Genomic DNA, 14,614 nt, shown 5'->3' on the forward strand with positions numbered 1-14,614 from the left:
GATAAGATGTGTTTTTAGTGGTTTCTGACCTCTATAGATATATAATTTTATTTGAATTGAACTATGTGGTTTTTATTGGATGAAAATGTGTATTTTTAAAGTATTTTAATCTATTATCGAGTTTTTCGGGCACTAAGTTTTTTTAGAAAAAATGATCAAATATTTCCTCTCTAGTAATTCCTTCCAATTACTATATCTAACAGCCAAGATAATTACTCACACTAAACCTAAGAGACTAGATATGCATTAAATCCAGCAGTCCATCTCTGAACTGAATTCTAGAATTCTAGGAATGTTTCGGGCATCTGAACTCGTTAAAGTTTTTGCAGCCAGTTACTCTGAGTTGCCAACTCTGTTCCAATTATATATTTTTACTTGTCATTTGTGAAGCAAAATCAGTGCAATCAGAGAGTTTAGAGAGAAAGCTTAAATTTGACAAATGATGCTTTCCATCTTCAAATTCGAACATTTAGCTGTTAATTCTACTGGTGTTTCAGAAAAAAAAAAAAGAGAGGAAAAGCTGTTAATTCTGCTGGTAAATATTTCTATTTTAGGGATTGGAATACTAAGTTCGGGTGTCACCGACTGCAAAAAGGATATTAAAAATAAAACAGTTTTATTCTGATCCGATAAAATCATGGATTTCAATCCAAAACTTCTAAAATTCAAAAAGAAAAGGTTCTAGGACAGTTATTATTTAGCTTCAGTTGTGAAAATCGAACTCAAGAAAATAGTATATAACGAGGCTTTATCCTATAACAACCTACTAGGTAACGCGTCGGCTATATGTAAGTTCTCATAAGATTACCATCGTTATTATTGTTTGACTACTGTATATGGCATGTAAATACTTGGCCTCTCTTGTTAGTAGGAATATCTATAATTAGAAACTACACAAAAGAAAATCCAAAAGAAATGTCATTTTCAAAAGTAAAGAGATTAAGGGGTACACGTTAAGTTAAAAAAAAAAGCATGGCTTTTCACTGCTTTCAGAAGATATGATGTGGACTTCTAATAGCATCTTTAATTCATATTTATACTAGGTGTTTAATTATCTTACTAATATTTATTAATAAATATATTATTAATTTAATGACCTACAAAATAATTTATTGTCATACACTTACAAAATCAGTAACAAATTTTACATAAAACTATTTATAAATGATGCAGTCTTTCACTAAAACACACATATCTTTTATATATATATTATAAAATTAGAAACAATCATGTTATGTAAATATTGTAGAAATCTATTTATATACAATTTTGGTTGTGTTTTTTATAATTTTAAATTTTATTTTCATTAATTATCAATATTTTTAATTATGTTTATCTAAACATATCTAATATATAAACTTATAATTATTAGACTATTTAATGATTTATTAATTTAGAATTCAATTTTTACACGATAAATACATGTTCAGAAATTTATCTACTGAAAAAATATTATTTTTTGGATATTTATACAATAGACATGATTTTTTATTGTCAAGAAACGTTATTTTATTTTTGAATATGTTATTATATATAATTCATGTTTAATGGTTAATTTATAAAATTATATTCAAATAAATCTAACTATTCATTAAGGATAACAACATATTTAACCAGTCTAATTTTTAACGTAAGAGCTTGAATGCGAAAAATCACTTCAAAAATAATAGTATAGATGATTAATTTATAAAATTATATTGAAATAAATCTAACTATTCATTAAGGATAACAACATATTTAGCCAGTCTCACTTTTAACGTGAGAGCTTGAATGCAAAAATCACTCCACAAATAATAATATAGATTTGTTTTAATTACAATAAGATTACTATTTTTATATTTATAGAAATAAATATTATTTTATTTTTACTCTAAATATAAAAAAATATTATTTAAAAATTTTATCAGATTAAATTTTACTTTTATTATAAAATTCTTTTATATTGTAAATAACAAATACATTGAAAATAATCTAAGTCTAAAACAACCAAAGGATAGAAACAAAAGATTACAAATGCGAATTTAATAATATTAACAATACATACTAATAATATAAAATAATATCAAGACTAAAGAATGGAAATACGTTATAATCGAATTTTAGACAAAATTAAAGGGTAAACAAAGGAAAATATATATTAAAAAAAAAACTATTTTCACACATTGAAACTGGTAAACACACTAATTTTAAGTAAAACACAGATAACTTTTTCTCTAACTGATGGATCGATTTCGAACCGGTGATATTAGAAAGCTAACTCAGTTTTTATCTTTGTATCAAAATTTGAGTTTCATTCATAGGTGTGAAATCTTGCAATCAATTGCTAAACTTATGATGTATATGTAAAGTTATGCATCTCCAGTTGTCTTTTTACATTTAATTTGACTTCTATTGTTCCAAGTAGATCTAAAACCCTGTAAAAACTTGATAATATACTAAAAGACTCTTAAACACATACTTTGATTCAAAACATAGATTAGAAACCGGTAAAAACACATATATATCACTTAAGTCGTTCTATAATTGGTTATTGCATACATCTAGGTACCCCCGTTATCACTTGGAAATTCAAAAAGCAACAAACCGTAAGTCACAGTGGAAAACATAAGCATGGCTTTGGCTACTTGTCAACTTCTTTGGTTGGCTCAGCTGCTGAAAGTATTCAAGGGTTCATGATCATGGCTCCAGCAGAGTTGTTTTCTAATAACAAATCTGTTAATCATATTGCTTCCAACCAGTTCATTCACAAGCAGACTAAGCACATATAGAGATCAATTGGCACACAGTGAAAAAAATTGGCCAAAACTGGGGATTTTGAAGTTGTTTCATGCCTCTAGCTCCAATCAACATGATGATAAGACATTACATCTGGGTTTCTTTCACTCCATTGGATGTCTATATCAAATCTCTTTAAGCCTATTCCACTTTAATCGGTTTGAGGCATATTGATACTATGTATCCGATTGTTAAATCTGTCTTTACCACTAGTTTATTATGGTTTAGTGTCTTTTTTTTGCTTAAACCACTTATGTATAAATAATGATCGATAGAACCCATTTCTGAGTACCGAGAAATATTCAATCACAAATTCATCTTCTAAACTAATGATTTTGATTTTTTATAAAATCTTAGATAAGATTTTAAATATTAATCGTTCCCACTGAGACTTAAGGTGAACCCACAAGCCTAGCCTATGTTTCCAGACAAATATTTCACGACTAAGTCTGCAGTTATAAAATATAATTTCTTATTTTGAATAAATTTTCTCTGTGCACATAGCCACAAACATGTCAAGTGGAATCAAGTAAAATTGGTCCCTACATATCGTCGAACGCTTGACACTTGAATGAGCAGACGGAGCCACACAATTAAAATGTAGTTTTCCCTCGTAGGACGAGCCACAAACTAGTCATTCTCTTCAAAACGTCACTTGTTTTTTTTTGTTGAAAATTCCAAAAACGTCCCTTGTTGAGCCATTATCTATTCGTTACTACCAAAAAATATTAGTACATATTGTATTTTATTTCTATATTATTTAAATATTCGATTCTCAATTATTGTATTTCATTTGATACAAAATGACCATTAAGTATACATCTGAAAGAGGATATATTTTATTTCATTAAGCGCTTCCTTAAAATGGCATCGATCGTTGTATTATAGAATGTGAACGAGAATCAGTTATTAATTTCCGGTAGTGATACTGACCTACACTAATGAGAAAAGACTTTTTGTGTCTTCCGGAAATGACTTCTTGTATGAACTGAACTGATCAGTGGTATGTGTTTGTCTATTACTTAATCTCTCCCGGTCTTTAAAAAAATGCGTAATTGATTCCACGCGTACCACTAAGAAAATGCATACATATGCAGTTGCGCCCATACACATTGTGTTAAGAATTTAATTGGTTATATGTATGTTTTAATTTATAAGTTATATTAGTACCTTGCATGGGACAGTCCACCTAATGTCTTATAAATTTGTTACAATGAAAAAAAAATTACTTATATCTTTCTCGGTCTTTTAAAATTGCGTAGTTGATGCCACGCGTTCCACTTGGAAAATGCATACATATGCGGTTGCCATACAAATTGTTTGAAGAACTTAATAGGTCATATGTATGTTTTAATTTATAAGTTTTTTTTGCGCAACATAGAAATCTTATAGAAGCTAAACGAGTTGGCCCAAGGGAGCAATACAAAGGTGGGCTTTTGCTAATGTGTCCGCTAGCCCATTAGAGGCCCGAGGGCAAAATGAAAAGCGACAGACTGAAAACAGAGAAGAGATCGAATCGATATCCGATAACACTCCGTAGAGTTCTGTCAGTCTTCGCTTCGTGGTGATCGCCGTGACGAGCGCTTGAGCATCTGATTGGAGCCAGATCGAGGTGAAGCTGAGTGAGAAGGCGTGAAGTAGAGCATCTCTAATGGCTAGAGCTTCTGCAAGAAGTGGTGATGCAACTTGATGGTGAGATCTTCCTCCTCTCCCTACCTCTTGGTGTTTGTCTCTGAAGACCCATCCTGATCCTGCAACCACAGAGTCAGCTTTCCAGGCACCATCCGTATTGCAGATGATTGTCGTGTCAGAGAGATCCATCGACTGTGGCGGAGGATGCGATTTGGAGAGCGTGGGAGCCGTCGGGGATTGCGCGAGTTCCCATTCTTGCGCTGCCTTGAGACCTTTTGTTATCAGAGCTGCAGGGGACGATCGTCGATTCTCAAAAGTGAGCTGGTTCCGGCTGATCCACAGGAACCAGCAGATCCAAGGGAGCAGGTTGATTGTGATCCCCGTTGGAGGGAGATTGCGTTTGGTGGTGGAGAGGATAAGAGCTTCGACGAAAGATAACGGTTGTGTTGGGTCGAAACCTCCGTCCCAAGGAACTAGGTCCCAAACTTCCTGTGCGAATTCACAATTGAAAAACAAGTGCAAAGTGGTCTCTATCTCACCGCATCTGGCACAATGTGTGTTAGCCAGTAGACCTCTCCTTTGGAGGTTTTCGCCCGTTGGTAGTGCATTATGAATGATCTTCCACAAAAAGAGCTTAAGTTTGGGCGAGAGACGAGGGGTCCAGACCAGTTTCCTCCAGTTTAAGGTATCATCGTGATCAAACGGAGATGGAGGGCTTTGCAGAGACTGGGTTGCTGCGAAGTAACCAGACTTGGTGATGTACTCTCCCGTATTATTCAGAGGCCAGATAAGAGCGTCTTCACCACCTAAAGTGCTTGGTTTTATCTTGAGGATGAGGTGAGACAATTCCGGTAGAATATCCTTAATACGGGCCACGTTCCATTCCCTTGTTTCAGTAGAGAGGAGATCAGCAACTAGGAGATCCTGATCATGTTCTGTAGAAGGCCCGAATGGTCGTAGATTATTCTTAGGGTCTATCCAAGAATCTGTCCAAACTCTGGTTGAGGTACCATTACCAATGGCCTTACCAAGATGTGAAATCAGTAGGTCCCTTCCCCAGACAATTCCTTTCCATCCATGAGAGGAGCTCTTGCTAGCTTGAGTAGATAGAAAGGATTGATGATGGCAATATTTGCCAAGGAGAACTCTAGATAAGAGGCAGTCAGGTTTTTTCAAAATTCTCCACGCTATCTTCCCTAGTAAGGCCTGGTTGAACAGTCTAACTTCCCAGAACCCTAGGCCTCCCTGACTTTTAGGTTTTGTGAGCTTGTCCCAAGCAAGCCAGCATATTTTCCTGTCTCCTTTGTTGTTGTCCCACCAGAATCGGGTCAAAACTGATTGGATTTGGCTACATAAACCTGCAGGTAGCTGGAAGCATGACATTGCAAAGGACGGGATGGGAGAGAGGACAGACTGAAGCATTGTCATCTTGCCCGCTGTAGATAGGAACCTTGTCGACCAACTCATCGCTTTCTGCTTCATCCGGTCTACAATGGAGGCAAAGAGATCCTTCTTCTTCCTCCCAAAATGTTCAGGTAAACCTAAATACTTTCCTACTCCCCCCTCTTTGTTTATTCCTAGCTGCAATTTGACTCTAGCGCGAACTAGTTATATCAGTACTTTGCATGGGACAGTCCACCTGATGTCTTATAAATTTGTTACAATGGAAAAAAGTTACTTAATCTTCTCGGTCTTTTAAAATTGCTATAGTTGATGCCACGCGGTCCACTCAGAAATATGCATACATATACAGTTGCGAGTTGCCATACAAATTGTTTAACGAATTTGTATGTTTTCATTTATAAGTTTTATATTAGTACCTTTCATGGCACAGTCCACATAATATCTTATAATTTTTTTGTTTATAATGGAAAAATTACTTAATATTTTTCGATATTTTCACAATGCGTAATTGATGCCATGCATTATACTCAGGAATATTTATTATACACGAAAAAGATGCTCTACACAAATTAAGATCCTAGAAAGTTCCAAACAAATTAAAAAAAATAATATATAAAATAAAGATGCATGCTATGGAAAGACGGTTATATATACGCTATGCTGTACATTGTACAATGAAGACATTAGAGAATCAAACAGAAACGAGTAGTTTGAGAAATAGCAATGGCAATCCTGAATTTCACACCAGCCTCGAGGTTCCCGGTGAACATAGATTCAGCTCGGAGAACAAGAGTTAGAGGTTCTGTCATCAAAATGCAGAAGAGCCTCATTACTACGGATCCTCATCCTCCTGCCTCACCTGGTTTCAGCTTATGTACGTGCGGAAGAAAGCATTTCCTAGGAGAGGCTACGACGCCGTTTCTTCCAATCTCTCCTTCCTACGCTGCTCCATCCACTGCTCCACCCACAGCTCCTAACTCAACGGTTGCTCGTAGTGAACTTTGCTGCTAAATTATAGAAGAGGAATAAAATACCTATTTTATCTAATAATCTATATCTTCATTTATATCAGGAAGTATTGAACCAATTGCGTCCTCCTAAGCCTGACTGGTATTTTGAGCTCTATGGTTATTTTAGGAGCGCAGGGATGGAAAGATATGAGAAAGAGGTTAGTGACTTCATGAGATTTGCATGCATTTTTCCTTTGTTTCTAACGTTTCATTCTTCTTCTTTTGTCAGATTGCTGTTTACAAGAGGAAACTCTTTGCAAATTTGGTGGGAAAAGCAGAAACTGTTTTGGAAATTGGGATTGGAGCTGGTCCGAACATCAAGTACTATAACAATATTCCAAACGTCTCTGTTCTTGGTGTGGATCCAAACCCTAAGATGGAAAGTCACGCACGCAAATCCGCTATAGAAGCAGGAGTGAAATCCGAAAACTTCAAGTTCATTCACGCGGTAATGGCCTTCTTTATATTTTGTCGTGAACAAACGCGAATCAAACAAGCAGAAATCACGAAAACTTAGAGAAAACTAAATCCGGCAAATACTCGTTTTAGGGTTTGTATATTGATCAGTGTTTCAAAAAAAAAGTATATTGATCATATGGATTAATTAATTACAACCCCTTGTTTATTTTATTTAGTTATTTCTTTGCATCCCCCTTGATGTTCTTGTTAAAATTGTTTGACTAGGTCGCAGAATCTATGCCATTAGAAGATGCATCAGTTGATGCAGTTGTGGGAAGTCTTGTGATGTGTTCTGTCTCGGATATCCCTCAAACACTCAAAGGTAAATTGTTTAACTCCCTTTAAATCGAACATCTTACTTCAGATGTCAAATCAAAAGAAAACAATACTCATCAAATAGTTTGGTACATGTACAGAGATAAAACGGATCCTCAAACCAGGAGGGCTTTACCTCTTCGTGGAACATGTTGCAGCAGAAGGTATATCTTTCAACTCATGAGGAATCCATTAATGCATAAAGGACATAACCTAAAACGTTTTTTTTTTTGTTTTTTTTTTTGAGTAGATGGAACATTTCTGAGGATGGTGCAGAACGTGTTGGATCCATTACAACAAGTTGTAGCCGACGGATGTCATCTAACGAGGAGCACAGAAGACTACCTTTTAGAAGCTGGGTTCAAGGGTGGTGTAGATATCAACAAGGTCTCTCTTTCTGCCTTTTACCACCTAAGCCCTCATCTTTATGGAGTTGCTTATAATTAAAAAAAAACTGGGAAGTATCTGAACTCAGCAGCTCATCTTTGGACTGCACACAAGGCTTTCGTTCACGTTTGAAAATATCAACGTTTTCAACACTCTGTTTCTAAATCTCTGTTTATGATCTAGTGTTTGTAATTGAATAATGCTTCATGAGCAGAAAATAATGTAAATTGATCTGAAAGTTTGGAACTTTATCTTCTACTAATCAAAAAATCTAAGAGGGTAATTATTTAACTTTGAAAACTTCAAAAGAGACGTTGCATAGAGAGAGATTACACATGTGGATGGAACAATATGAAGAGTATTGCTTCAGTCTTATTTTATTTTTTTCTTCAAAATGAAACCATGAACAGTATTGCTTCAAATTTGAAGATTTACTGTGCATATCTTTATTTTTTCTTAAATGAACTTTTTATATTGTGAATTAGTCTTTAACTTTTACGTATTCTTATCTTTTACCAAAATAAATTATATACGTTAATTTTATCCAATCAATTTCAAAATTTTGACTATTATTTTCATATAATCATATATTTATATCGAAAACCATATGAATATTCATTTTTAAAACTTTCAATTTAATTAAAAAGAATCAAAGATAAATAATCTCATCTCATACTTCTAAACACTTTTGCTAATCATTTATAGGAAAAAAAATTATATATATGGTGCTCTTTTACAAACTATGATATTTAGTGTTTGTTTATTCATGTTATGTAATAAACTCATTATATGATCATTTTTAATTTATATTAAATAATAATTGTATTAGATTATTGGTAAAACAAAATAGTTAGGTAAAATTAATAAATATGAAAAAGTATAAAGTTTTATTAGTAATTAATGATAAAGTAGAGATGGAATATACTTACATTATTCTTTTTAAAATAAAGAAATGAAGCAGACCATTCTTTTTTTTTCCATCAATAAGTTTTTATATTAAAGGAATCGGACCAAGCCCATAAACATATTACATAAAAGCCCACTAAAAAACCCAACCGGGCTAAAATTCGTTATCCAAATGGGCCAATTACATCCGGTCCAACTTGGGGAAACCCTAAACTCATCGACTCTTGGATGCGGCCGCCTCGCGTGACGTCCTTTTCGATGCGAGGACACGTGTTTCCATCCTCGACTTCGAGGGTACACGTGTCGCAAGATCGTCGCTTCACCACTGCTTCACGTCATCGCCGGCGCTCTAACCTTCGGATCACCGGAGCAAACCAGGCGTCTATAACTCCTCTAGTCATCACCGCCATCATCTTTTGGCTTTTAATACCGGAGAGAATCAATCGCCGCAGCGAGATCTCATCCGTCGTCACCGTTAACCGCATAACCCAAAAGAAACACGTCGCATGCATCATACCCTTTCCACCGGAGAGCTTCACTCTCCTCCGACGAGAACATACCCGAACAACACATCTAAACCGCAGAATTAAAAACTAGCGAAATAAAACCCTAACGTACTAGGGACCGGAAGCCGGCGACGCAAGGCTGTGGAAGCCTTCACCCCCCGGGAACTAGAGCCGACGACGGCGGAACTGAAGAAGCTTCCCCGCCACGGAGACAAGGACCGGCGGCGACGGATCTTTGAAAGCCTCCATCTCCCGGAGAAAAGGAAACGACTACTGAAGTCTTCACCGCGCCATCCTTCCCGCAGCCGCGTCGTGACTCCAAGACCAAAACCCGCGAGGTTGATGGCTGACCAGAGCTCAGACAAACGGAAACCGGAGGAGACGAGGAGGAGACAGAACATGCAATTTAATCTAAAAGAAAAAAAGGGTTCCGGCGGCGGCACGGACGCTCACGCGCCGACCGACTGCCAGATCCCCTTTATAAAGCTTTCTCTCTCTTTTTCTCTCTCTGAATTAACCTTTTCAATAATGAAGCAGACCATTCATTGGAGCAAATATTGCTTCATTTTTTTCTTCATTTAGAAGAAAGTCAACTTTTGAAGATAAAACTGAAGCCAACCATTAGAGATGCTTTTATCTTGTATTTTGATTATGAGCAATTGAGATTTTTAATTTAGCAATGGCAACCCTGCATTTTTCACCTTCTTTACTGGCCAACAAATATGTAAGTTTCCACATTTTCAAATCTCTTTCTTATGTTGAGATTTATTTTTTTGCTTCAAGACAAACAATAGTCTATATAAGTCCGGAAGAGTTATGGAACTATGTTTATGCTGATTTTCTAACATTGTAGATAAAGTGTTTATCGATTTAAAGTCTTTGAGTTTTTATATCGAGTCTTTCAGGTATTAGGTCATTTTAGAGGAAAGTGAGCAATGAATGCACTTAAACGAGTCGAAAATGTCATTTTATGGGACATGGATGTGCAGATGTGTAATAAGTATAGCATTTCATAAAATACTTTCCACCGATAAATTGAGCTCAATGTTTTGACACAAAAATAGATAATGGAGTTAGTTTTCATGTGGAATTAATTTGAAGTCGATCCTACGGTGCGATCAAAGTTGTACTCATTGTAGTGAAGACTGGTCCATCGGAAGAAGAAAAACCAGAGCCATAACCAGATCAATAGATCGTTGTATAGATTGATTGATCCAGTGGTCGAGACTAAACACAATATTTTCTAAAACTCTGTTTCTAAAATTCTGTTTGTAAAACTCTGTTTTGATTCAAAACTATCACTCTATGGATTGAGTCTGAGTGTTTATGATTTAATTTTTTTAATTTTTATAATTGTTTCATATGTTTCAAAAAGAAAAAGAATAATTGTTTCATAAGCAGAAAATAATGAAAATTTAGGAATTAAGTAACTTTGAATTTTCGAAAGAGACGTGGGGACATAGAGGTTACACATGTGTGGATGGAAGTATATTTTCAGCTTACTCACTCTTATGATCTTATCCTTGGCTTTGATTATATGAGTTGTTGAACATTTTAATTTAGCAATGGCGATCCTTCACTTGTCACTGATCTCGACTATTACATGTTCACAACGAAAAGCGACTAGGGCTTCACAAGATTCCGTCAAAACACAGAAGACTCTTATTGCAACAGACTCTGTCTCGTCCTTCAGATTATGTCCCTGCGGAAGAAGGCATTTCATAGGAGCTATGCCGCTTCTTCCCCTGGCTCCCTCCTACGCTGCTTCTAGCTCGACGGTTGGTGTTGAGAAAATTTGGGGTTTATCTGGAGATTGATGAGTAGTGCATGCATCATCTAAATCTCTTTATTTCAGGAAGATTTGAAAAGGTTGCGTCCTCGAAAGCCAGATTGGTATGATGAGCTCTTTGCTTGGTCTATGGATACTAGTATGGAACAGTACGAGAAAGAGGTTAAGTCTCTGACCTTCTTTAGGACTTTGATCGTTCAATCTTGTGAATGTTAATGTTATTGTGCTTGTCTTTGTTAGATTTCGAGTTACAAGATGAAACTATTTAATAATCTGGTGGGAAAAGCAGAAAAGGTTTTGGAGATTGGCGTTGGAACAGGTCCTAACTTCAAGTACTACTCAAATATTCCAAACGTTTCTGTTCTTGGTGTTGATCCAAACGCTAAAATGGAGAGTTATGCGCGTAAATCCGCAGCACAAGCAGGGCTGAAACCAGAATATTTCAGCTTCATTCATGCGGTAACTTTTGTGATATTGTATTGATCCTTCTTGGCGTCTCTTGATGCAATGTTTCTTGTTAGGTCGCAGAAGCTATACCATTAGAAGATTCATCGGTTCATGCAGTTGTGGGGACTCTCGTGCTTTGTTCTGTCGCAGATGTCACTAGAACGCTCAATGGTAGTGTTTGTTCACTTATTTTTAAATCCAACATCTTAAGAAAACAATGCTCAAAGATAGGTATGGTTTTTATGGTTTATTACAGAGATAAAAAGGGTACTAAGGCCGGGTGGGGTTTACCTTTTCATAGAACATGTTGCAGGAGAAGGTATCTATTTTGACTCGAAAAGATTACACTGCAGAATAATATGAAGCTGAAACCATATTTTGGTCTTTTGATGTGTAGATGGATCATTTTTGAGGTTAGTGCAGAATGTGTTGGACCCATTGCAACAAGTTGTTGCTGATGGATGTCACTTGACGAGGTGCACTGGAGATTATATTTTAGAAGCTCGGTTTAATGGTGGTGCAGATATCAATAAGGCCTCTCTTTCTAGCTTGGCTTACTTAAGCTCTCATGTCTATGGGGTCGCTTACAATTAGAAAAAAAAAAAAGGACAGTGTCTTAGACTCATCCTTAAGGTATGCTGATGATTGTACATAGACAATGCTATAAATAAATTTGATGGTTTGTGGCCTATTTTATAGAGTATAGATAAGTCTAATATCGATATGGGTGTCATTCTTGAATTAGACTACTTTTGTATTATTTTAGAAGTTTTAGTCATCAAAGTATAACTCTGCAATGTTTGAGGTTGAGTTCCATGTCCTGAGATCAAATCTCTAGAACTCTGGAGACAATTCAAAAGGCTAAGGTCTGAGATTGTATGATAATTGTGGCCATTATGATGATGACTCAAGTGCAGTCAACGCTTTTCCTCTGTCATCACTCACATATTCGCCTTGCGGTGCAATTAGAGCTTCACGAGATCATGTTCGTGCTGACACTCTAAAGAGTCACATTCCTTTAGGCTCTTCATCCAGAAGCTTGTGTTCATGTGGAAGAAAGCAGCCAACTCGACTATGTCATTGCTTCCCATCTATTCTCCTACTGCTTCGTGATCAAGGTGATTTATATTTGTTTCTCATAAATTCATTTTATTTATAGGCACCAACAAGGATTTACTTGTCAAGAATGTGTTTCGTTTGGCACAAAGATTTAACGGGTTGTTTCTGAGAACCATTGCACTTGGTATGTGGAGAAGATGTAACTGACCTAGACTTATCTGCACCAGGATGTTTCAGAAACATTTCATCCTCAGGGGACAGATTGGTATAAGGAGCCTTTTGCTTGGTTTTTGAGCACAGGGATGCGATCCTATGAATCAGAGGTCAGTCTTTTGTGTCTTGGATGCATCACTCTTTGATCCCTTTCTTGATTTTTCAGTTAAATTTTTAATTACTAGACCTTCTCATAAATTATTATACCTTCACAAAAGAGAATTTTCTGTTTTTATGCTTGTGTTATCTGATAAGATCGCCGATTACCAGAGGAGACTTTTCGATAATCTGAGTGGTAAAGCAGAAAAAGTTCTGGATATTTGTGTTGGTAGAGGTCCTAACCTGAATTACACTATTCTGCAATGAAAACTTCTGTGTTTTCGCCTTTTCGGTATGAAACCTGAAACCTGAAAATTTCACATTCACATTCATGCAAGGAGTGAGTGTTAAAAGGATGTTTTTTAGTTGTGGGACCTCTCTTCCTTTTGTAGTAAACCCCTGATGTTACTTCACATCATAGCCCTTGAACTATGATAGACAAATTTGTTTTTTTTTTAAACGGCAAGGTAGACAAATTTGAAATCCAAAAGTGTTGTTTTTGGGGTGCAGATGGATCTTTTTTTCAGGCATGTCCAAAACGTTTTGGATCCATTACAGCAAGTAGTTGCAGGCGGAAGTCATCTAAAGAGAAACAGCAGTTTATACATTTCGGCTGCCGGTTTTGATGGTGGCACAGAGATCAATACGACGGCAATGTATAGCTTCCCTTGGATAATAAGACCTCATGTCTATGGAGTGGCGTACAAGTAACTATGCAAGTAACACGCAAGGTAATATAAAGATTCATGAGCTGATTTTAGAAAATCTATAAGTTCAGTTTCGATTTTATGCAAGTTGATTCTCAGTTTTCAAAACAGTATGTATTATGCAACTCCTACTCTTTGTTACAAGTTATGCAACTCCTTGCTACTCTTTGTTTACAAGTTATAACTTGTAACACAAGTCTCACATGAAAAAACACCAGAATCTCTTCTCCTTTAAGCTATTTCGAGGCAATTATCTCGACTCTTGAACCTCTTTCCATAGTTATGTGGTGTAGTGGCTGAATTTTTATTTAATCAACTTTATATCTTACGAAATTACAAAAGCATTGAAAACTTTAAAAAAAAAATTTAAACTTAGTTTATTAAATTTCAAGGTTATCATTCTTGTGAATTTTCGGAATGTTTCTAAGCGAGATGTCACATTGACATCTGAACTCGTTGAAGGTTGGTAGTATCCATTGACTCTCACTCGCCTACTCTGTTTTAATTATGTTTTTTACGCTCGGCATTTTTAAAGAAAATTAGTGCAATCAGACAGTTTAGGAGGGTCTAATACCTAACAGATTTATGCGTTCTATCTTCAAATTCTACAGCTGCTGTTTTTTTAGCTTCTGCCAAGGTTTATGCATGCATTCTAAGGCCTGAATCCAAAAAAAAAGTTTATAAATATACAAAACATGACCAAAACTTATCTTTTCGCTTCACTAATATACTTTCTTTAGGCTAAAATATCATATATAACAATCAAAATTTTATATATTTTTTCAATATTCTAATTATGAGAACAGACAACAAAAAGTCCTGTGATTTTTGTATTAATATGGATGGTCCGAGGAGTAATCTAAATTCAATTCTTTTCAAAAAAGAAAAGTAATCTAAATTCAAATT

At 35.5% G+C, this 14,614-nt stretch overlaps 2 protein-coding genes across 11 annotated transcripts; both read left to right on the forward strand.

Moving 5' to 3' along the window:
- The first annotated feature begins 6,486 nt into the window (after positions 1–6,486).
- Positions 6,487–8,233, forward strand: LOC103831351 (methyltransferase-like protein 7A). The gene is made up of 6 exons (XM_009107251.2): positions 6,487–6,795; positions 6,884–6,979; positions 7,051–7,269; positions 7,506–7,602; positions 7,697–7,759; positions 7,846–8,233. The coding sequence occupies exons 1-6, from the start codon at positions 6,535–6,537 to the stop codon at positions 8,040–8,042; spliced, it is 933 nt and encodes a 310-aa protein (XP_009105499.1). The 5' UTR covers positions 6,487–6,534; the 3' UTR covers positions 8,043–8,233.
- A 1,671-nt stretch (positions 8,234–9,904) lies between these two features.
- LOC103831352 (methyltransferase-like protein 7B) lies at positions 9,905–13,886 on the forward strand. Of its 10 annotated transcripts, none has more exons than XM_018653364.2 (9): positions 9,905–10,118; positions 10,958–11,172; positions 11,250–11,345; positions 11,424–11,642; positions 11,705–11,801; positions 11,887–11,949; positions 12,028–12,748; positions 12,917–13,012; positions 13,512–13,877. In XM_018653364.2, the coding sequence occupies exons 2-7, from the start codon at positions 10,960–10,962 to the stop codon at positions 12,222–12,224; spliced, it is 885 nt and encodes a 294-aa protein (XP_018508880.1). In that variant the 5' UTR covers positions 9,905–10,118; positions 10,958–10,959; the 3' UTR covers positions 12,225–12,748; positions 12,917–13,012; positions 13,512–13,877. The 10 variants fall into 10 exon arrangements, with proteins under 10 accessions (XP_018508880.1, XP_018508881.1, XP_033130264.1 ...); XM_018653365.2 differs by having other exon boundaries at positions 9,916–10,118; positions 11,015–11,172; XM_033274373.1 differs by lacking the exon at positions 9,905–10,118 and having other exon boundaries at positions 10,157–11,172; positions 11,424–11,502; positions 11,599–11,642.
- Positions 13,887–14,614: the final 728 nt, after the last annotated feature.

This window comes from Brassica rapa, chromosome A07, assembly GCF_000309985.2.
Source record: "Brassica rapa cultivar Chiifu-401-42 chromosome A07, CAAS_Brap_v3.01, whole genome shotgun sequence".
NCBI lineage: Eukaryota > Viridiplantae > Streptophyta > Magnoliopsida > Brassicales > Brassicaceae > Brassica > Brassica rapa.